General features: G+C 43.4%; 1 protein-coding gene across 1 annotated transcript in view; it reads left to right on the top strand.

The window, feature by feature from the left end:
- Window positions 1-23564, top strand: part of Pacs1 (phosphofurin acidic cluster sorting protein 1) — a 129622-nt gene that overhangs the window by 80261 nt on the left and 25797 nt on the right. The window contains exons 2-4 of the mRNA XM_051145876.1: window positions 14003-14090; window positions 21866-21955; window positions 22554-22679. Of these exons, the coding sequence (XP_051001833.1) occupies window positions 14003-14090; window positions 21866-21955; window positions 22554-22679 (304 nt within the window). The remainder of the gene's footprint in view (window positions 1-14002; window positions 14091-21865; window positions 21956-22553; window positions 22680-23564) is intronic.

The following is a 23564-nucleotide window of genomic DNA, read 5'->3' as shown; positions in this document are numbered from 1 at the left end:
AGGCAGGTGGATCGCTGTGAGTTTGAGGCCAGTCTGGTCTACAAAGCGAGTCCCGGACAGCCAAGGCTACACAGAGAAACCCTGTCTCAAAAAACCAAACCAAAACAAAAGTTAGGTTTTGTGCCAGGTGTGGTGGCGCACACCTTTAATCCCAGCACCTGGGAGGCAGAGGCAGGTGGATCGCTGTGAGTTTGAGGCCAGTCTGGTCTACAAAGTGAGTCTAGGACAGCCAAGGCTACACGGAAACCCTGGCTCGGAAAACTGCCCCCACACACACACACACAAAAAGGTAGAATTTTCTTTTTTGAGATCTGGAAGTGCAGTATAAAGAATAGCTTGTAAAGATAACTAGGTGTGGTGAACCCTTTCTAGTCCCACACTTGACTTGTGTTATGTGAGAATTTACAATGCCATAGTGCATGTTACATTTGAAGATGAAAGGATTTTAAATTAGCTCAGGATGGCATTAGGACTTTGGTAGAATGAGGAAGTTATCAAGTCTTAATAATACTGGACAAACTGAATTGTTAATAACTCATATTAGGTCTCAAGGTAAAACAAGTACAAACAACCAAGTGAAAGCATTTTTACATGAGAAACCACTGAAAATTCAGGCCAAGGCAGTGGTGTCTTTGACAGTCTTGCCTGGGGCTCTTCTCATAGCTGTGTCATTTAGTTCAGAATTGGACAGGCCAAAAGCTAGTGACCTAGTGGCCAGAATTAATTCACTTGGGGAGAAAAAAGTGAAGAGCCCTTATTGAGTGTGATGGTCAGTAAGAGTAATGGTCTCAGTAATGAATGATAAGGAAGCCAGCTGGTTTGGGTAGCTTAAAAGCGCAATCCTAAGTGTGTAAAACATCAGACTAGCTAAAAATTAGCAGCATAGTGCACACCTTTAATCCTAGCACTCAAGGGGCAGAGGCAGGTGGATCTCTGAGTTCTAGGCCAGCCTGGTCTACTAAGTGAATCCAGGGCAGCCAGGGCTACACAGAGAAACCTTGTATTGAAAAACTAGATAGATAGATAGATAAATAGATAGATAACACAGAATAGCCCTGTTTTGACTAGATAGATAGATAGGCAGGTAGACAGATAGGAAAAGAAGAAAAATAAACAAAATTACAGCCCACATGACAAGTTAAAACTCACAGTTGGTGTAATGTTCTCTGTAAGACATCCAGTTCTTAATTTGAAAATGAGACATGAAAGAACGGTTCATATTCAGAGGAAATAATCAAGAGAAATTCTCTGAGTGAACTTAAATCCAACAAAGAGTCCTTTTTTTTTTTTTTTTTTTCCATTGTTCTGATTCGAGACAGGGTTTCACTGTGTATCCTTTGCTGTCCTAGAGCTGTAGACCAGACTGGCCTCGAACTCAGATCTGCCTGCCTCTGTGTATTGAGTGCTGGGATTCAAGGTGTGCACCATTACTGCCAGACCTACATTCCCAATTTTTTATAAACTTATTACATTTATTTATTGTGTGTGTGGGTTGTATGTGTTGGGTGGGCATGTGAATACCATAACACACATGTAGAGATAGAGGATAACTTGTAGAGTCAATCCTAGGGATAAAACTGAGGTCTCCAGGCTTGGCAGCAGGTGCCTTTATCCACAGAGCCATCTGGCCCACCCAGAACTCTTCTATATATTTCTAAATTTATTTAGCTATTACTGGCCACTGCCCAGCCTTTATTCCTTATTTTAATACTCACGTGCATATATTCTCCCTCTATAGTCTCTCTGGTGCAGAGGTTGGATGTGGTCTGTTGCTTTCCACCCTGTTTCAAACCACCACAATCACTCCCAAAAAAAAAAAAAAGTAAAGTGGAAGAGCTGGGAAGATGGCTTAGTCATTAAGAGAGCATATTGCCAGGCTATGGTAGCGCACACTTTTGATCCCCGCACTCGGGGGGTGAAATACTGTCTCAAAAAAAGGGGGGAGGGGAAGGGGGCTAGGCTCACAAGCAAGAGCAAGAGGGCACACTCCTCTGACACATTTACATGCTTCTCTTAAGTTCAGCTGCCAGCACTCACGTCAGGCCCACGCCAGCTCCAGCGACTCCCATGTTCTCTCTCTCTGACCCCTGTGGCATCTGCACACATGCATGCACATACCCACATAGAGAAACAAATATATACATGATTAAAAATTAAATAAATCTTAGAAAAAATAAAGTAGAGAACAGTGGAGAAAGACACCCAACACTTGACGTCTGGCCTCCACATACATTTAACACATGCAGGGCGCCTGCACAGCCAGGAACATGAACTACAAGATTGGCATGCTGGTTCTAAAATATATGTGGAAGTGGGGGAAATGTCTAGAATAGCAAAAGCTGGCAGGGTGGTGGTGGCGACACATGACTTTACTGGGAGGCAGAGGTAGGTGGATCTCTAAGTCTGAGGCCAGCCTGGTCTACAGAGTGAGTTCTAGGACAACCAGTGCTACACAGAGAAACCCTGTCTTGAAACTTGAGGAAAGAAAGGAAAGGAAAAAGCTAGTTTATTTTGTAACAAGGTCTCATTTTGTAGCCCTTACTGGTCTGCAATTTCCCATATATAAGCAAGCTGGCCTGCTCACAGAGCTCTTCTCCTGCGTTCTGGGACTAAAGGCATGCACCACACCTTGTGAGGTGAGAAGAGTTCAAATTCCAGTCCAGTTTAGGCTGAATTGCTAGACACCCCCCCCCTTTTTTTTTTTAAGGCAAGGAAATGCTTGCTAACAGATTAAGGAATTAACCACAGGACTTAATTAGAAGAGACTTGGCAATGTGCCCAGCTCATCCAGAAAACAAAGGGAGAAATATTCTGCATTTGTGACACTGTTTAGAAAGGAGTAATTTAGTGCCCTTTAATCTGAGCTCGTGAGTGTTGTCCAATTAATAAGCTGTTGGATGAAAACATGGGTTTTATGTTTAGTGGGGTGAAACATATTTTTCTCTTCCTTGGTATTTTTACATTAGATAGTTTTAATTAAATAAGCTATACATTGCCCATTTTCTTTCATATCACTGTGTTAGAAGTTGGAAGGATCCAGGCCAGGTAAGGTGGCACATACCTGTAATCCCAGCACTCTGGGGCAGAGGCAGGCGGATCGCTGTGAGTTCAAGGCCAGCCTGGTCTACAAAGCGAGTCTAGGACAGCCAAGGCTACACAAAGAAACCTTGTCTCAACCCCCGCCCCAGAGTTGGAAGGATCAAAGTAAAAGGAAGACATAGCTCCTGCTTTTTAGCACAAGGTAGAACTAGATGAGAGTTTAAAGAGGTAGGAACACTGCAGACTTCAAAGAAAAAGAAAGCTTGACCTACACTGGAGATTTGGAAAAGGAGGGGGCATGGAGTGGCCTGAAATGATGGTTTGTTGGCACAAAGAACTAGAAGTAAAGGAAGTTTTTCTAACACCCATCTCTGTCTCTGTCTCCCATGTTGGAGAGTAGTCATGGGGCATCACTCATGCTAGGCTACAGCCCTTTTTTCCTTGAGATAAGTATCTCCCAAAGATGCCCAGGTTGGCCTTGAACTTGAAATCCTCCCACCTCAGTTTTGCAAATGGCTAGGATTACAAGTATACTTAGTCACTTTTATTTATCTCTTTGTCTAATTTGAGCTATAGGCTGTGAAAGCATACTCTCTAGACCTTGGTACATTCTACTTAACTTCCAAGGATGCAACAGGGAAGATTGTCTAGTGGTACAGCCACACAGGGAACACACGCACAGAAGGTTCACTTGGCCTATAGAAGGGATCGCTTTATAAGGGTACTAGAAACTGAGTATGGTAGCAGATACCTGAAATCAGCTGCTGGGAAGCTAAGGCTGGGGGGTTGCAAATTCTAGGCCACCGAGGGTAAACAATAAGTCCGTGTCTCAACTAGCCAAGCTAGAATAGAGAAAGGAGAGAAAAATGATGGTTATTAGCCCCCAAAAAAGTTATAACTGCATTAGATGCACTTGGTTCTATAACTAATTAGAAAATGGCTTCACCCTAAGAAATCAGACAAAAGTAAACAAATTCACCTTTTAGAACTCAAGTAAAGGAGCTGGGCGGTGGTGGCATGCATCTTTGATCCCAGCGCTCGGGAGGCAAGTAGCAGGACTGGTAGGATGACAGCTAAGCAGGTAAAGGCCCTTGTCACCAAGCTGAAGACTTCAGTTTGATCACAGCAATAATCCACGTAGTAGTAGAGGACCAATTCTTGCAGAACATCTTCTGACCTAATGTGCACCATGGTGCATGAATACATTTTAAGAATCTAAACTGTTAATAATAAAAAAATTTGAAGCCGGGGGTGGTGGCACATGCCTTTAATTCCAGCACTCGGGAGGCAGAGGCAGGCAGATCTCTGTGAATTCAAGGACAGCCTGGTCTACAAAGCGAGTCCAGGACAGCCAAGGCTACACAGAGAAACACTGTCTTGAAAAAACCAAAATCAAAAAAACAAAAAAAAATTTTTGAAAAAAAAATCTAAATTACTAACCTTACTTTATGTGCATAAGTATTTGACCTGCTTTTATGTGGGTCAGTGGCCAGCAGAGTAACATCAAAGTGAAATCAGAAGGAAATCCAGGTCAGTACAACTTAGTAGCTGATGTTAGTTCAAACCAACATCTGGTGCCAGGCGTGGTGGATCAGGCCTTTAGTTCCAGTACATGGGAGGCAGAGGCAGGCAGATCTTTGTGAGTTCGAGACCAGCCTCGTCTACAAAGAGAGGTCCAGGACAGCCAGAGCTACACAGAGAAGCCCTGTCTCAAAAAACCAAAAACAACAACAACAACAAAAAAACCAACCTTCTAGATTCTGACACTGGACAGTTTATTTTTTTAGGCATTTAATTAAGTACTATACAATTTTGGAAAAAAGCTTCCTGGTAACAATTATCTCAATCCCATGTGCACAATAAAGCTTTAAATTTTGGCTATTTTAAAACAGGTTTGCAGATGGGCAGCTGTGTCGCACTGCTATAATCCCAGCACTGTGGAGGCAGAGGCAGGCAGATCTCTGTGAGTTCTAAGCCAGCTTGTGTACAAAGGGAATTTGACCCCTGAGGTTCGGGCGTGGTCTTTACTCGTACAGATATCGCGAAGTACACCTGACTTTTCCCCTGAGGATAGGTTCTATTGACTGAGAAGCCGTTCTCAGAAAGGTCTAGCGAGGAAGAGTCTGGGCTAAGCATAGTCATCTGGGGGGTTCAGATGTGGCCTGGCCCTGCAGATAGCACCTACCACCAGGATAGTAACAGCATTCACTTCCAGCATTCTATGTGGAAAACAAGTATTTATCCCTTCTGTGCAAAAGACAAACCTATGTGTTTAACACTCCTGGTTTCCCTAGTGCTTGTCTGTGAGCACAAGGACCTTGCACCCTTTACACATGTATGTTGTGTGCACCATGTACAAACCTAACGCCTGCAAAGGTCTGAAAGGCGTTGGATCCCCTAGAACTGGAGTTATGGATGATTGAGACCTACCATGTGAGAAACTGGGTTCAGTTCCCTGCAAGAACAGAAAGTACTCTTAACCACTTAGCCATCTTTCCAGGCCCCTAATTTTATTTTATTATTGTCTTTTAAGACAGGGTATCTCGGGGGCTAGAGAGACTGCTCAGTGGTTAAGAGCACTGCCTACTCTTCCAAAGGTCCTGAGTTCAATTCCCAGCAACCATGTGGTGGTTCACAACCATCTACAGTGAGATCTGGTGTCCTCTTCTGGCCTTCAGGCACACATGAAGATGAAACACTGTATATTTAAATAAATAAATCTTTTTTTTTTTTTTTTTTAAAGGCAGGGTATCTTTACCTAGCCCCGGCTGTCCTGTAACTCACTATATCAACCAGACTGTCCTTGAACTCACCTACATCTACCTGAGTGTTAGAATTAAAGACACATACCACCATGCCTAACCCCTAATTTTATTTTTTAAAGCTTCTTTTACATTGTTCTTTTAAAAATAAGTAAAGAAGCCGGGCGTGATGGCGCACGTCTTTAATCCCAGCACTCGGGAGGCAGAGGCAGGCGGATTGCTGTGAGTTCGAGGCCAGCCTGGTCTACAAAGTGAGTCCAGGATGGCCAAGGCTACACAGAGAAACTCTGTCTTGAAAAACCAAAATAAAATAAAATAAAAATTAAAAATAAGTAAAGAAATAGCTGCAAATGATAATGTTGGATAAGGATTATTCCATTATTATCAGGGAGAGGGTTGAGTGTAGTTCTTCTTTGATAATGATTATAGGTAGAGTCTGACCTGAGGTTCTTAACCCAGTCTCTTTGCCAGCCCCAGTATTAAGTTACTTAATTAAGTTTCTGAAGTCTGCTAGCTTATCTTCATATTGTCTCTAAGTCTGCTTGAGTAGGTCTAAAGCCTGTACCTCATGTTTAGAGTCCCCATCATAGACATGAATGTGTTCATCCATGTCACAGAATTTGTTTAATGTTCATAATATATTTATTCTTTGAGAATTTCATATATGTATAAAATTTAATTTTATCATATGTAGTCCTTACTCTCCTGTTCCAGCTCCTCCTATGCTCCTCAGATCTCTCTCTCTCTCTCTCTCTCTCTCTCTCTCTCTCTCTCTCTCTCCCACACGCACGCACGCACGCACGCACGCACGCACACACACACACACACACACACACACGCACACACCAGCTCTTTCGCCTCCTCCTCCTTTATAACCCACTGAGTCAATTAGTGCTGCCCATATGTGTATAACATGTCTTAGAATTCTTGTTTTCAAGTTCTCAAAATAGATAGCTGTGGTGTGAAACCACAGGGAGAAAGATGTCCTCCTTGGCTCCTTAGTTCTTAATGTGTGCTCCTTGGCGGATGCTAAGAATCATAAGTAAGAAGAAGAAATCATACTTGTTCTATTAATGTCATATACAGTGGAAGTCTTCAGAGCAGTAAATCTCTGAGTGAGAACAGGGCAAATGAGCACCTGGATTGGGGTAGTAAACTAGGTTTGTCAATAAAGATGTATTCAGTCAGGGTGTGAAGTCAGTGAGGGTCACTGTAGAGCCTGTTTATCCATGCTCATGGTAGCCTAAGTTATCAGCCTCTGGTGATGAAGGCTATTTTTTCCACCTGCTATGTGAAGGTTATTCCTCCCAGAATAATCCATATAGTTTCATGCATGTAGACAAAAACAAGCAGTTCCTCCAGTGAGTTTAGCTTGAAGTAATCAGTGTACCAATTTTGAGACAGTACCTCCTGAACTCCTTCCTGACTTATTCAAAAGCCAGTAGTTTCAAACACTAATGACTTTTCCCTGAGTAAAGCCCTCATTACGGATGGGTAAGGATTATCCTGTCATTCCTACTCCCACCCCTAACTCAGCAGCTTTTTATTTTTCTAGAGAAGTACCGGGTTTGCCTTGGTTTGCAGTGAGTAGGAAGATCAGAGAAAGATGGAATTGTCTCTCGATAAACAAACAAACTGGCTATTGAAATACTTTTAAATGTGCCACTTAAAGGTAATAATTTATTGCAGTCCCCAACAGGACCTACTTTAAAATTTTTTAATTGTGTTGGTGGAGAAAAACATCTTAAATCCAAATAACTTGATTTTCTTGTTTTGTGTGTTCAGACAGTAAGAATTTGAGCATCTGGATTCTTAGGGGAGGGAGTAAAATAAGGAGAGAGAAGAGGAACAACTGACAAGAAAGGGGAGTGAGCTGAAGTCACAAAATAGTGTTTCCTTTCTTAGCTCTTTATTTTTTGTGAAGCTGAAATGTTTAGATGCCTGCGATGCTTCCAGAACTAGAAAACAGGACAAAGATGCTCAGTTAGCTATTGCTGTACTTCTTTCAAGCTCCACAGAATTAAAAGATTTCATCCATGGTTGTGTACAGTTTATCACTAAGACTGATCACAAGCCAGATGCAGTGACACATGCCTGTAATCCCAGCACTCAGGGAGGCAGAGGCGGGCGGATCTCTGTGAGTTCAAGGCCAGCCTCGTCTACAAAGAGAGTCGAGGACAGCCAAGGCTACACAGAGAAACCCTGTCTCGAAAAACCAAACAAACAAACAAAGAAACAAAAAGACTTATCACAAGCCGGGCATGGCGGTACACGCCTTTAATCTCAGCACTTGACAGAGTCAGACAGATCTCTGTGAGTTCAAAACCAGCCTGATCTCCAAAGGTCCAGGACAGCCCAGACTATACAGAGAAACCTTGTCTTGAAGGGGGAAAAAAAGCACAAAACAGACAAACAAATAGACTGATCTCACACACACACACACACACACACACACACACACACACACACACACAAAATATTGATCAACTCACTTCTGTGGCTTTAGAAAAAACCTGGCGAGGACTGGAGAGATGTCTCCAAGGGCTAGGAACATTATCTGCTCTTCCAAAGGTCCTGAGTTCAATTCCCAGCAACCACATGGTGGCTCACAACCATCTATAATGTGATATGATGCCCTCTTCTGGCCTGGAGGTATACATGGAGGCAGAGCACTGTATAATAATAATAAATAAATCTTTTTTTTTAATTAAAAAAGAAAAGCCTGGTGATGTTGGTGCTGCTGCGGCAAAAGGACATTACTAGCCCTTTCTGGGTGCTCACAGGCTGTGTCCTTTGTGTGTTTAGTAAGGACATTAAAGCGTCTTTCTTTTTTGTTTGAGTTTTTTTTTGTATGTTTGTTTGTTTTCAAGACAGGGTTTCTCTGTGTAGCCTTGGCTGACCTAGACTCACTTTGTAGACCAAGTTGGCCTTGAACTCAAAGAAATCCGCCTGCCTCTGCCTCCCGAGTGCTGGGATGAACAGGCCTGCTTCTCCACTCTTGGCCCTGACTTCATCTTTTATCAGATTGTTTGAACAATTGTGAGACTGTTGCCCTGTGGTTTTTTCCCCCCACTATCTTTCATTCTTTCAGTTTGCCAAATTTCCTCGGCTACTGCTGTTCTTCAGTAAATCTGATCATCCTATCTTCTTCAGAAATATTTTTTTTTCTTAGCCGTTGGCCTTTTATTGTAAATGTTAAACTTACTATCTGTGGAAAGTCCTGTTGGACTTTTATCAGTGTTGTGTTACTTTTCAGTGTCTGCTTAGAGGACAGTTGGAATGCTAGCATTTCCATATGCATGGATATGGCATCTTTTTTACTCAGTCACTTGTATGTATGCAATACAGCTTCGTAACTCCACACAGGGCTGGCACGTGGTGCAGAGGGAGGCTCTAGAGCCAGCTCGCCTGAGCATGAGGTCATCGTGGGTAACCAACACTCAGTATCTCCCTTTCCTTTTCTTTTTTTAAAATTTTAATTTTATTAATTTATTCAGATTACAACTCAGTTGTTATCCCATCACTTGTGTCCTCCCATTCCTCCCTCCCTCCCGCTTTCACCCTATTCCCCTCCCCTGGGTCTGTGACCAAGGGGTTCCTCCTCCCCCACTATATGGTCATAGGCTATCAAGTCTCATCTTGGTAGCCTGCTTATTCTTTCTTTGAGTGCCACTAGGTCTCCCCACCAAGGGGAGGTAGTCAAATATGGGGCACCAGAGTTCATGTCAGAGTCAGTCCCCGCTCTCCACATAACTGTGGAGAATGTCCTATCCATTGGGTAGATCAGAGTGGAGGTTTGATGTTTACTATTGTATTGGCCTTGGCTAGTGCTATAGTTTGAGCAGACCCTCCTGAGCCCCAATCCACCCATCACATTCTTCTTGTAGGTTTCTAGGACCCTCTGGGTCCTTGTATTTCCCCATCTCCTATATTTCTCTTATCTAGAGTCTCAGTAGGATGTCCTCACATCTATCCCAATCTCCTGGTAAGTGAAGACTTTCATGGGATATGCCTTTTGGGCTAGTGCCCAATTATAAGTGAGTATATACCATGTGAGCCTTTCTGCTTCTGGGTTAACTCACTCATTATGATCATTTCTAGTTCCATCCATTTGTCCACAAATTTCAGGATTTCCTTATTTTTAATAGTTGCGTAGTATTCCATAGTGTAAATGTACCACAGTTTCTTTATCTGTTCTTCAACTGATAACCCAATTGAGAAATGGGCCTCAGAACTAAACAAGAGAAGTCTCAACAGAGGAATAACGTCTTTAGTCATCAGAGAATGGCTAAGATCAAAAATTCAAGCTGGGCATGGTGACACACGCCTTTAATCCTAGCACTCAGGAGGCAGAGGCAGGCGGATCGCTGTGAGTTCGAGGCCAGCCTAGTCTACAAAGTGAGGCCAGGACAGCCAAGACTACACAGAGAAACCTTTTGTTTCGAAAAACCAAAAAAGAAAAAAAGCAAAATTCAAGTGACGAGGTTGACGCCACATATTGGCGAGGATGTGGAGAAAGAGGAACATTTATTGCTGGTGAGAATGCAACCTTGTACAACCACTTTGGAAATCTATCTGGAGCTTTCTTAGAAAACTGGGAATAGGGCTTCCTCAAGACCCAGTTATTCCACACCTTGGAATAGACCCAGAAAATGCTCCACCACACAAGGACATATGCTCAACCATGTTCATAGCAGCCTTATTCATAATAGCCAGAACCTGGAAACAGCCTAAGTGTCCCTCAGTTGAAGAATGGATAAAGAAACGGTGGTATATTCACACTGTGGAATATTACTCCCTTTCCTTTTCTTTTTCTTTCTTTTTTATAATATATTTTATTAATTTATTCATATTACATCTCAATTGTTATCCCATCCCTTGTATCCTCCCATTTCTCCCTCCCTCCCTCCCATTTTTAAACAGGAGACTGTGAGGAGATAGCTCAGCTGGTAAAATAATTGCAAGAGGACCTGAATTCCGTCTCAGAACCCACATTTTAAAAAGCCAGGTGGAGCCCAGCATGGTAGGGCATGCCTCTAAATCCAGCACTAGGCAGAGGGGCAGGTGGATCTCGGCTTTTGAAGCCAGACTGATCTACAGAGTGAGGTCAAGGACAGCCAGGGCTGCACAAAGAAACCCTGCCCTAGGGGAGGGGGAGGAGATAGGGCTTCACCTTCTTACAGTCCTAGCACTAGAAAGTAGAGACCAAGGACTTCCTGCGGCTCACTGGCCAGCCAGCCTAGCCTAGATAGCAAGTTTTAGGCCAGTGAAACACCTTATCTCAAAAAAAATAGTTTTTAATTGTAGATTTATATTTTAAATTTATTCACTTTACATCCTGATCATGACTCCTCCCTTTTGTCCTCCCTGTCCCACTTTTCCTCCCTCTTTCCCCCTATCCATCCTCCTTTAGTCCTCAGAAAGGGGGAGCTCTCCTCCCCTACCAACTGACTCCAGTCTATCAAATCTCTTCAGGACTGCCTGAGTCCTCTTCATCTATGACCTGGCAAGGCCGCTCCACCAGAAGGAAGTGACAGAAGAGCAGACCACAGAGTCTGTGTCCTAGACAGCCCCTGCTCCCCTTACTAGGGGACCCACATGGAGAGTGAGCTGCCTATTAGCTACATCTGAGCAGAAGGCCTAGGTCCTCTCCGTTCTATCAGTCTCCACCAACCCCCCTGGGCCCAGAATTGTTGGCTTTGTTGATCTTCTTGTGGAGCCCTGTTCCCTTTTCATTCCTATTAAAAGCTGAAATTGGGACTGGAAAGCCGGCTCAGTCATTAAAAGCACCTCTGCTTTCCCAGAGGACCCAAGTCCCCACTCCAGCTCCCACATCACTCAACACTGCCTGTGACTGCAGCTCTAGGGAAGTCTTACAAATTCATCTAAAATTTAAAAAAAGCCCAAGAGCTGTTGTAAATTCCTGCCTTTGTCCCTAGTTTTTGCCTTTTTTTTTTTTTTTTTTTTTTTTCCAGAAAGGGTTCAAGACAGTTTCTCTATGTAGACCTGGCTGTTCTGGAACTTGCTTTGTAGACCAAGCTGCCCTTGAACTCAGAGATCCGCCTGCCTCTGTCTCCTGGGTGCTGGGATCAAAGGCGTGCGCCATCATAGCCTGGCAGTTTTTGAACTTTTTTATTCTAGTAAAATTAAATGTCTGCCCACATGTTTTTCACCACTCCTTTTCTTCTTTTATGTCAGTTTTAATTTGGGAAGTTTTGCTTTTTATTGCAAATACTTTTTAGTTTAGCTTTTAAAAAATGAAATCTTGCTGGGCATGGCGGCACATGCCTTTAATCATAGTACTTGGGCGGCAGAGGCAGGCGGATCCAGCCTGGTCTACAGAGTGAGTCTAGGACAGCCAAGGCTACACAAAGAAACCCTGTCTCAAAAAGAAAAAAGAAAAGAAAGGAATCTTGTCATTAATTTCTGTTTCATTTATTTTGCTGTATGGAATCATTTTATTTTACATGGATTGGCCAGTTTTTGTGGTTTTGTATGAGTTATTTTGGTAGCATGCTTTTCAGTTTGCCCTCCGTTTTTTATTTGTTTGTTTGTTTTTTGAGACAGGGTTTTACCTATATCCCCAGCTAACCTCGAACTCACAGAGATACGCCTGCCTCTACCTTCTAAGTACTGGGAGTAAAAGCATGCAGGTAACATGCTTTTAAAAGCCTTCCATACCTGGGTTTATTTTTGTTGTTGTGAGACAGGGTCTCTATGTAGTCCTGGCTGTACTGGAATTTACTATATAGACAAGGTTGTCCTAGAACTGACAGAGATCCTCCTGCTTCTGCCTCCCAAGGCTGGGATTAAAGGCATAAAGTACCAACACCTGACTTTAGTCTTTTTTTTTTTTTTTCCCCAATTCGTATTTTCTTCTGGAACATTTCATTTTTGTTTTTCAAGACAGAGCTTCTCTGTGTAGCCTTGGCTGTCTTGGAACTTGCTGTGTAGACCAGGGTGGCCTCAAACTCTTAGAGATCCACCTACCTCTGCCTCTCTGAGTGCTGGAATTAACGGCGTGCTCTACCCCTGCCCTCCCCCCAGCCCCTTCTGGAATTTTTATGACTTGATTGCTTTCCTTGTTTTTTTTTAACTCATGCATCTGCCTTTGCTATAAGAAGTCAGACAGTAACAGTTTCCCGGTATAGTATAGTTGCTAATTGAGTAGTTCATCTGCCTACAGTAAATTCCTGTCTATGCTTAAATCTAATTTCAGACTCTGTTCCTTGCCGCTGATCCCTCCTTTCCCATTGCCATGGCGCTTTAGTCACATTGGCTCTAGAGTGTATGTTTGTGGAGTAAATATTTGTGGAGTAAAACTTTTCTCTACTCTTTTTTCCCCCAGAAATTAGCTTTTGTTATTATTCCTATGAACATTTAAAATCCCACAGAAAGGAGCCGGGTGTGGTGGTGCACATCTTTAATCCCAGCACTCGGGAGGCAGAGGCAGGTGGATCTTTGTGAGTTCAAGGCCAGCCTCGGCTACAAAGAAAAGTTCCAGGACAGTCAGGTTCATTACTTAGAGAAACCTGTCTTGGGGCGGGGCATGGGGTGGGGGAACCTACAGAACAGTACAAAGAAAAAGCTAATGTGCTTCTGCATCATTCCTCTCCTTAATGGAGCATTTATTAACATTTTCATCTGCTTTGGTATTTTAAGGTATTGTGTAGTTATTTCTAAAATCCTTTCTCAAGACCTAAAGACTTGGGCAAACATCTCACTTACTTTGCAAGTGTGTGTGTGTGTGTGTGTGTGTGTGTGTGTGAGAGAGAGAGAGAGAGAGAGAGAGAGAGAGAGAGAGAGAGAGAGAGAGAGAGAGAGAGAGAGAGAGAATGGGAATATATGAGAATCTGTGTTGCTAAGATTTAATTTACATGTGTAAATGTTTCAGATATGCTTGGATGGCAGGTAGGGAGAAACTGAGAAAATAACCAGGTCTCTGCCTCCTGTGTCCCCTGAAGCTGCTCCACATTAATAGTAGTAAGTAACATGTAGGTTTGGCCTTGAGATATATAGGCATTCACTGAAGTTCACAGAATGATACGGCTTTGACAGTTTCCAAGCATACAGGCTAAAGCTCTTTTATCCTAAGTGGCCTTCTCACAGTCTTCCTTAAGTAAAGCAGGTCCCTTCGGTAGATGTCACCTACACATAAATCCTTACATTTAACAGGACCTTCTTTCTCTGTGTTTTTCTAGGCTCTTCAGCTTGACCCTGAAGAAACTTGTTATGCTTAAAGAAATGGACAAAGACCTTAACTCAGTAGTCATTGCTGTAAAGCTGCAGGTAAGATGAACAGTAAGTGCTTGGGGCCTGGGAAGCTAAGATAGTGCTTTTAGCTGTTTCCGCGATAGACATTCCCTGGGGCCACTTCTCACCTCAGCTAGGTGGGGGGGCAGTTATGGTGGACCTCTAACTAAGGTCCTCAGTTTCTTTACATTTTGTCTGGAAGAACAAAACAGTCCTTCACTGCTGCCTGCCTAATCGGATCAGCGAAACAGGCTGAAGTGTAGTGTAAACCACTCCGTGTCGTGAAGGTATGCAGGGCTGCTTCAGTCTTGGTCCTCCAATTTCTGCATTAGTGAAATACTTTCGGAGGCTTCCCATAGGATGTAAAAAGAAATTGTAGATTATGATTTTAGTCTTAGCAATTTAAAGTTTACTGGAGTGTTTTATATTCTAAGGAGCCCTCATAATTAATGCCTCTTACATTTAATTCTGTGTTCTCAAAGAATGCAACATATTTTACAAGTATTTGGACTCCCAAGCATTCCTGAATTCAAAGAGAAAGAGAGAGAAACTGAAGCTCACAAGCATTTAGGAATTTACCTGTTGCCACTTAGTGGCAGAGCTGAGACTGGAAACCAAAGAGTGTAATTTTTTTTTTGTTTTGTTTTGTTTTTGTTTTTGTTTTTCAAGATAGGGTTTCTCTGTGTAGCCTTGGCCATCCTGGACTCACTTTGTACACCAAGCTGGCCTCGAATTCACAGCGATCCGCCTGCCTCTGCCTCCCGAGTGCTGGGATTAAAGGTGTGCGCCACCACGCCCGGCCAAAGAGTGTAATTTATAATTAATTAAATTCCATTTCTGAGATCTCCCTTAACTGATCAGTCCTTCCAGTGATGACCCCCTGAAGCTGAGTGAGATTCTGAAGTGCCTCTGCAGTGCCTAAGTCACAGCTGACCCCTTCACTTGAGGGTAGTGTGCTGAGTGAGGGTAGTGCGCTGAGTGAGGGTGGTGTGCTGAGGGTGGTGCGCTGAGGGTGGTGTGTTTGCTGAGTCTCACTCTTTAAAAACAGTGGAGTATGATTCCCGGTAAACCAGCCTATTTATTGCTAGCTTGCCTGCTATGTGGTATTTATTGTACTAAATGATCTTCATTCAGATCTACAGCTGAGGAGCTAAAGAGATGCCTCAGTGGTTGTGAGCACCACTGGTTCCTCTTCCAGAGGACCTAGGTTTGATTCTCAAGTGGCTCACAACTGCCTGGAAAGATGGGTCTGCAGTTAAGAGCAGGTACTCACTAGGTGCAGTAGACACACCTTTGAACACAGCACTTGGGAGGCCGGCAGATCTCTGTGAACTCAAGGCTGGCCTGGTCTACATAGAGAGGTCCTGCCTCAAACAACAACAAAAGAACATGTACTGCTTTTTCAGGGAATCCAACACCTCTGGCTTTCTTGGGCACGTGCACATACACACATATACACATAACTAAAAGTAAAAAAAAAGAAAATTGTTTTGAGACAGGGTTTTTGTTATGTAGCTCTACATGTCCTGGAAACCACTGTGTAGATCAGGCTCCTCACACTCACAGAGATCCACCTGCCTCTGTCTCCCCAGTGCTGGGATTAAAGGGGTGTGCCCCCACACTCAACCTTATAAGTATAACTTTTTAAAACTTCAAAATTTTCAGTGGAGAGATGGCTCAGCGGTTAAGAGCACTTGTTCTTCCAGAAGAGCTGAGTTGCTGGGCGTGGTGGTACACGCCTTTAATCCCAGCACTTGGAGGCAGAGACAGGCAGATCTCTGGGAGTTTGAGGCCAGCCTGGTCTACACAGGACAGCCAAGGCTAACACAGAGAGACTCTGTCTCGAAAAACAAAAAAACAAAACAACAACAGAAGAGCTGAGTTTAGTCCCCACATGGTGGCTCCCAACCATCTTTAACTTCTGTTCTAGGGATCTGATGTCTTCTTATGACCTTGGTGGGCATCAGGCATGCACATGGTACATGTGCATATATGCTGGCAGAACACGTATACACATAAAATAAACCTAAAAGGATTTTTAATATTTATTTTTATTTTGTATGTTTGAATGTTTTACTTGCATGTATGTCTGTGCACCATATGTGTGCCTAGTCCCTTTGGAGACCAGAAGAGTGTGTTTGAGCCCGTGGAACTGGAGTTAGTTACAGATGGATATGAGCCACCATGTGGATGCTGGGAACTGAACCCTAGGCCTCTCTCCAGCCTCTCCCCCCAATCTTTTCTTCTTTTTCTTCTTCTTCTTCTTCTTTCTTTCTTTTCTTCTTCTTCTTCTTCTTCTTCTTCTTCTTTCTTCTTCTTCTTTTTCTTTCTTCTTCTTCTTCTTCTTCTTCTTCTTCTTCTTCTTTTTCTTTCTTCTTCTTTTTCTTTCTTTCTTTCTTTCTTTTTCAAGACAGGGTTTCTCTGTGTCATCCTGGCTGCCCTAGACTCCCTTTCTAAACCAGACTGGCCTCAAACTCAGGAAGATCCACCCGCCTCTCCCTCCAAGAGTGTTGGGATTAAAGGCCGAGCCACCATGCTCAGCTCTAAAAAAAAAATTTTAACTTCAAAATTTTTATCACTCCTGATGAATTTATCTATGTCTTAACACATACTGTAATCCCCTATTCATATTTGTGCATAATTCCTCCAAAACCTGTGAAATGCTGCTGGACACTATAGGTTGGAAAAACACATATGGGGAAGTGATATGGCATGGCTGCTTTCAGTGCTTTGCTGTCTTTTCCTCACCCTGCTGTACTCCAGGTCACAGGCAGTGTCCAGTTCAGGGCTGGCTGCGGCTGTTGCTTTCACATGCAGACAATGTGGGTATAGTTTTTAACTTTCTCTGCTGCTTTTGTCCTTCCTGTCATTAAATGCTCTTGCCAAAGGAAATAATTTCATTTCCTGATTAAATATTTGGCATTCTGTAAAAATCTGTGATTATACCAGAAACTATAAATATTCTGAATGTTTAAGTTACTTTATTTCCAAGTAACTGAAAATAATTACAGATATTACTACATTTGTTTTTGACCACCTACTTATTGATTCTGATAACGAATGTTGGTTGAAATTTTATTTTATATTGAGCTTCGATTTAGGCATAAATGAGCAGTGGTAAGTAAAACAAAACCCCCTGCCTTTAATTTAAGGACCTTTTTATTCACAGCAGTATTAAAAATGAGCTCCCTAAGACACCATTCAAGGATATGAGTCAAAGTCATTTCCACTGTAATGCTGTGGTATTATTTGTCATTTGCCCTGAGTTGATATTTGCTCTAAAAGTACTGATGCCCCCATGGGTGACACTCTTCATGCTGCAGTCCACATGAAGACCTGTCAGCTTTCCCACCACAGCAAAGCACCATAAAAGGCAAATCAGATGAGAGAGCATAAAGATTTATTTTGACTCACCATTTCAGAGTGAGCCTGTGGGCATAGATAGGGGAGAAAGCTGCATGCCTTATGGCAATTGGGAGGAAGAGAGAAAGGAAGAGACCAGGAAGACTCAGGCCCCTTCATGGGCACACCCTTGGTGACCTAGTTTTCTCCTGGCAGGCTCTATCTATACATGCTATTTTAAATGGTTTTTGTTTTGTTTTGCTTTCGAGACAGGGTTTCTCTGTGTAGCCTTGGCTGTCCTGGAACTCACTCTGTAGATCAGGCTAGCCTAGAACTCAGAGATCCACCTGTCTCTGCCTCCCCAGCGCTGAGATTAAAGGTATGTACTACTACCACTTAGCTAAATGTTTTTTAAGATTAAAGATTTTGGTAGGAAAAGAGATGGGTCAGTAATTAAGAGCTGTTTTTATTTTTATTTTATGCATGTCTGTCTACCCTGTGTATGCAATGACCTTGAAGGCCAGAAGAAGGCATTGGATCCCTTGGAACTGTAGTGAGAGATGGTTATTAGCCGACATATAGGTGATAGGAATCAGACCACACTTCTCTGAACAGCCAGTGCTCTTAACCACTGAACCATCTTCTCAGCCCCTAGCACAGTGGTTTTTGTTATTGTTGGTTGGTTAGTTGGTTGATTTTATTTGTTTGCTTTTCAAGACAGGGTTTCTCTGTGTAACAGAGCCCTAGCTGTCCTGGACTCATTTTGTAGACAAGGCTGGCCTCAAACTCACAGAAATCCACCTGGTTTAGCCTCCCAAGTGCTGGGACTAAAAGCTTGCACCACCACACCTGGCAGTTGTTTTGTTTCTTGAGCAGGGTCTCACTGTATGGCCCAGACTGGCCTGGAATTCTCAGAGGTCTGCCTGAGTGATAATGGGACTAGAGATGTGCATCACCACATGCAGCATAAACAAAGCCTAGTGTTTAAATAACATATTTACCAGGCTGTACTTCAGATTCCATTCAACTCACCTACTTTGCACACACAACCTGCGGCAAGGCTGCAGTGCTTTCAGTCATATAGCCATCAGCACAGCCCAAACATTGCTCTCACTCTACCAAAGAGACGTCACATTCATTAACTGTCACACACTTACCACAATGTCTATCCTCCATCCCTTGCTCTGGGCCACTACCACCTGGTAATTCACATACAGTGGGTGTGAGAAGGTGAGAGCAGGAGACTGAGGTGGGAGGATTGAGAGTTTTATGTTAGTCTGGGCTGTATAGCAAGGCCCTGTCTCAAAAACAAATATTTTAAAATAATGGAATTCTAGTTTGAAAGACATTAATATTCATTAATGAATATTTTTATGTTTAGTAATGATACTATGGTATAGAACAACTTTTTTCTTTCTTTCTTTGCTTCTATACTGAAAATGTACTGTAGAGTAAAACTGGGGTTCTGATGGACAGGAATGTTATCAAGGGAGGAGCGTCTTAGACTCAAGCTCCCCTCATAAATATGACATATGTCACATGGATCAAAAGGTAGCTTTTTTGTTTGTTTGGTTTTTGTTTTTTGTTTTTCGAGACAAGGTTTCTCTGTGTAGCCCTGGCTGTCCTGGACTCGCATTGTAGACCAAGCTGGCCTCAAACTCACAGGGATCCACCTGCCTCTGCTTCCCAAGTGCTAGGATTAAAGACATGTGCCACCACCACCCGGCATCCACTCTTAATGCTTTAATGTATATATTTTTATGTGCATTGGTGTTTTGCCTTTATGTATGTCTGTGTGAGGGTATCAGATCTTGTAGTTACAGAGAGTTGTGAGCTGCCATGTGAGCACTGGGAATTGAACCCAGGACCTCTGAAAGAGCAGACAGTGCTCTTAACCACTGAGCCATCTCTCCAGCCCTCCTATTACAATTCTTGTTTGTTTGTTTGTTTGTTTGTTTGTTTGTTTGTTTTTCAAGACAGGGTTTCTCTGTGTAGCCTTGGCTGTCCTGGACTCACTTTGTAGACCAGACTGGCCTCGAACTCATAGTGATCTGCCTGCCTCTGCCTCCCGAGTGCTGATTATTACAATTCTTAACAGCATATATTTAATAATGGAAGTTCAAAGAGTGAGGACTGCTACTATGGGAAAGTGATATGATGTTTGGAGAAAATAGAACAAGATAAAGGGATGAAGGAAGTTACAAGTGATGATGGATGTAGGCCTCACTAAGAAAATGACATTTGTGCAAACCAAGAAAGTTAACTACACAGATTCCAAGGGAAGCAGTCCAGGTGGAGAAAACACCCAGCTTAAAAGCCCTACCTAGCCATGGTGATGTCAAGTCCTCAAATGTCTAGCTGGGGCCCATCTGTATCTAACATGGCTGCCTCTGGGTTCTCTGGCTTGGATGGCTCTGGCATGTCTGGCAGAATTGACAGGAAAGGGCAGGGGTCAGTGAAAATGGAGAGTTGGAACAAGTAAGAGCTAAAGTGAGGGGTGCAGTGGAAAAGCAGAGCATCCCAGCTCTTGTTCCTTGTGAGAGCTGTCCTGTAGAAGTAACTTTTATTCACCTGAACTAATTGTAGTCTTTGAAGCTTACTGCTTAGTAAACTTGTAGCCTCCATACAAGCTAACCTAGGCCTAGAATGTTTTCAGCCTCTGAGACTTGCTACTGAATAAGCTCACCCTTTCTTATCCTTTTGAGCTCTGGCTGGATGCTTTAACTCAGCTGTTCTGGCTCAAACCCCTCCTCTCCAAGCCTACTGATTAAAACTGGCTTCTCTCAGCTTCTGACTGAATTGCTCAGCTTGGCCTCACACTAACTTTGGCAATCTATTCTAATCTTCTGGCTCCTTCTCTTTTCAACTTCTCTCTCTGTAAAACTGTGCTCATTCTCTGTGCTGCTCCCTTAAGTAGACTCCCTTTCCTCTCCTCGTGAGGATATCCTATTCTGTCAAATGTCCCTTCGTCTGCCACTCAATTAGACATCCCTTTCAAACATGGGTGCTTCCTTCTACAAAGTAACTTTACTTCATTATTTGGAACTAAAGGTATGAGCCGGTCATGGTTGCCCATGCCTGTAATCCCAGCCTGGTCTACAAAGTGAGTCCAGGACAGTCAGGGCTATTTCAGAAAGAGAGGCGGGGGGGGGGGGGGGGGGAGGAAGAACCACTCCCTAACCTAAACTTTTGAGCTCAGATTCAGAGACCTGCTTACATCTGTCTTCTGGAAGTGTGTCACTACCTCCCAGTAAGTCTACATTCTAGCCGCATCACACAGACCAAGGCGGTCTTCAGATGTGATCTCCTGCCAGAGCAGCCATGTTCTGAACTAAGATTCCTCTACAGTCAGGACTGGCTCAGTACTAGACACCTAGGAAATAGCTGTGAATAAATGATTGCTTCTGTCCTTTGTGCTGGCTGGTCCACGGAGCCTAGGGTTATTTGGGAAGAGGAATTATCCATCTTGCCAGTGCAGTGCCACCTTGCCAGAGCAAAGGTGATGGGGGCTACTAAAGTGCATTAGGAGAAATGAGAACAGGAGACTCAAGACGGACATTTACTATAAGAGAAGCACCTGTGAAGTGTCCAGTGAGGCCAGGAGGGATTTTGTTGGCCTTGTTGAAAATAGCACGGTTGCTTATGCGAATGATCTAGGGCAGTGAGGAAAGCTGGTGATGTGAGAAGAATGAACGGCTTCAACAGTGCCTTTGACTAGGTGAGAAAGGCAGAGGTCAGTGCCTGAGTGGTGTGCCCCTCAGCTTCGGAAGGGAACATGGGTGCCTGTCTATAACAGAAGGGGAAGGAGGGTATGTGAGGACAGGGGCCCAGGGGCAGGGTTATGGGGTACAAACAGCTCCAGCTTTCTCAGTGAAGAAGACAATCAAGGTTAGTACTATGGAAGCACTAGGGGTCAGCTGTTAGGAAAATTGGAAGGTATGTTACATCCTGTAAGATGGACTTGAGGCATGAAATGGTTCCCAGGCACTGTTACCCCTCATAAGATAGGACCTATAAGTTTAATCAGTTGAAGTGTGTCTCTACACATGTTCATCTTCTACATTTGGATTTAAAATAGTCTTAAAAGCTAAGAACAAGGCTGAGTGGTGGTGGCCCACGCCTTTAATCCCAGCACTTGGGAAGGCAGAGGCAGGCGGATATCTGTGAGTTCAAGGCCAGAAACCCCACCCTCACCCCCAAAAAAGGCTAAGAACATACATAGTTCAGTGATACGGTCCTTGCCTGGCACATGCAAAGCCATGATTTCAATACTCAGCACCATAAAAAAAAGTAACAGTAAATAAAAATAAAATAATTATAACTTGCCAAATAAGCCTAGCAGAGTAAGGAGTAGAAGGAAGGAGGACTGGGGAGCACTGCAGGCTGACTGGTGTGACAGCACAGTGTGTAGTTCTTTTGGTCTGGTCTGTTAGTGGCCCAGCTTTGACAGAAGTTTTTCTTGGTTTCAGGGTTCAAAACGGATTCTTCGCTCCAATGAGATCATCCTTCCAGCCAGTGGCCTGGTGGAAACAGAGCTCCAGTTAACCTTCTCCCTTCAGGTCAGAAACTTCTAAGTCGTGACTTCTCCAACGCTGCAGTAATCTAGTGCTCAAATAGACTTGAAACAGCTAGAGCCCAGTTTCAGTAGGAAAGAACTAAAGTCACCCATGGGCTCATGGCTAAACCTGGAAGGCATAAGCAGTCCCTGAGCCAGCTCAAGTAGGGGTGTACTGGATATACCACTGAGCTGGGAGCTGAGGCCCAGTCTCCCCTTACCTGACTATGGTAGCTACCCACGGAACCTCCCCACTACACTTGGCCTTCCCCGTCTCCTTACTGATGTGAATCTTAGGACCCCGTAGAATACAGCCCACTTTTGTCACATGTTATATCCATTCCTCTCTCTTTGCCCCTCTTAGAGCATCTGTCTCATCATAACCCTAGTGATTGCTGTATCACATGGGAAAACATGTGGCCACATGGTGGAGAGAGAGGTGTTTGTAAGCATCCAGCAGAACCAGCCCTTCTGCCTCTGTTTCTTTCTCTCTCTGACCAATCACTCTTTCAAGCAAGAGACACGGAAGCGCCTCTTCCAACAGGACCTGAACCACCAGAGCCCTGCTTGCTGATTAACCGTCTGGACTGTTTTCCTTTCAGTACCCTCATTTCCTTAAGCGAGATGCCAACAAACTACAGATAATGTTGCAAAGGAGGAAGCGTTACAAGAACCGGACTATCTTAGGTTATAAAACCTTGGCTGTGGGACTCATCAACATGGCAGAGGTAAGCAGAGCACAGTCTCAGACTGCAGGCCACTGTCATTCACTAAATGGTTTCCCCAGCCTGCAGGCAAGTATTTGTTTTTCCTTTATAGGTTAATATTTTGCTAGGAGCCAGGCATGGTGGCTCATGCCTTTAATCCCAGCGCTCAGGAGAGAGAGGCAGGCGAAATCCACCCCCCAAAAAAATTGTTGGAAATTTGATCTATAACTAGTTAACTAGTTTTATCAATTACTTTCTCTTACATAAAAGTTTTTTTCCCTTTTAAGTTTCTTTTAAATCTCCATTTTATTTTTAAGATTTAGTCATCTTATTTTACGTGTATGAGTATTTTGCTCCAATATGTCATGTGCAACCTGGAAGTAGAGTTATGGATGGCTGTTAGCCACATGCAGGTTCTGGGAATAAACCCAAGTCCAGTTAAGAAACTGTGCTCCGGGCTGGAGAGATGGCTCAGAGGTTAAGAACACTGGCTGCTCTTCCAAAGGTCCTGGGTTCAATTCCCAGCAACTACATGGTGACTCACAGCCATCTGTAATGAGATCTGTCACCCTCTTCTGTGCAGGTGTACAAGCAGGCAGAACACTGTATACATAATAAATAAGTAAATCTTAAAAAAAGAAAGAAAGAAAGAAAGAAAAACTGTGCTCCAGCCGGGCATGGCAGCACACTCAGGATTGCTGTGAGTTCGAGGCCGGCCTGGTCTACAAAGTGAGTCCAGGACAGCCAAGGCTACACAGAAACCCTGTCTGGAAAAAACAAAAAGAAAAAGAAACTGTGCTCCAACCACCAAGCTTTCTCTCTATCTCCCTTTTTCTTTTGAGGTGGATCTTGCTATGTTGCCCAGCCTAGGCCCAAACTCCCAGGCTCAAGTGATCCTCCTACTCC

This window comes from Acomys russatus, chromosome 5 (assembly GCF_903995435.1).
Source record: "Acomys russatus chromosome 5, mAcoRus1.1, whole genome shotgun sequence".
NCBI classification, from domain to species: Eukaryota; Metazoa; Chordata; class Mammalia; order Rodentia; family Muridae; genus Acomys; species Acomys russatus.
The sequence above is the reverse complement of the archived record's forward strand: the minus strand, read 5'-3'. Positions and strand labels throughout refer to the sequence as shown.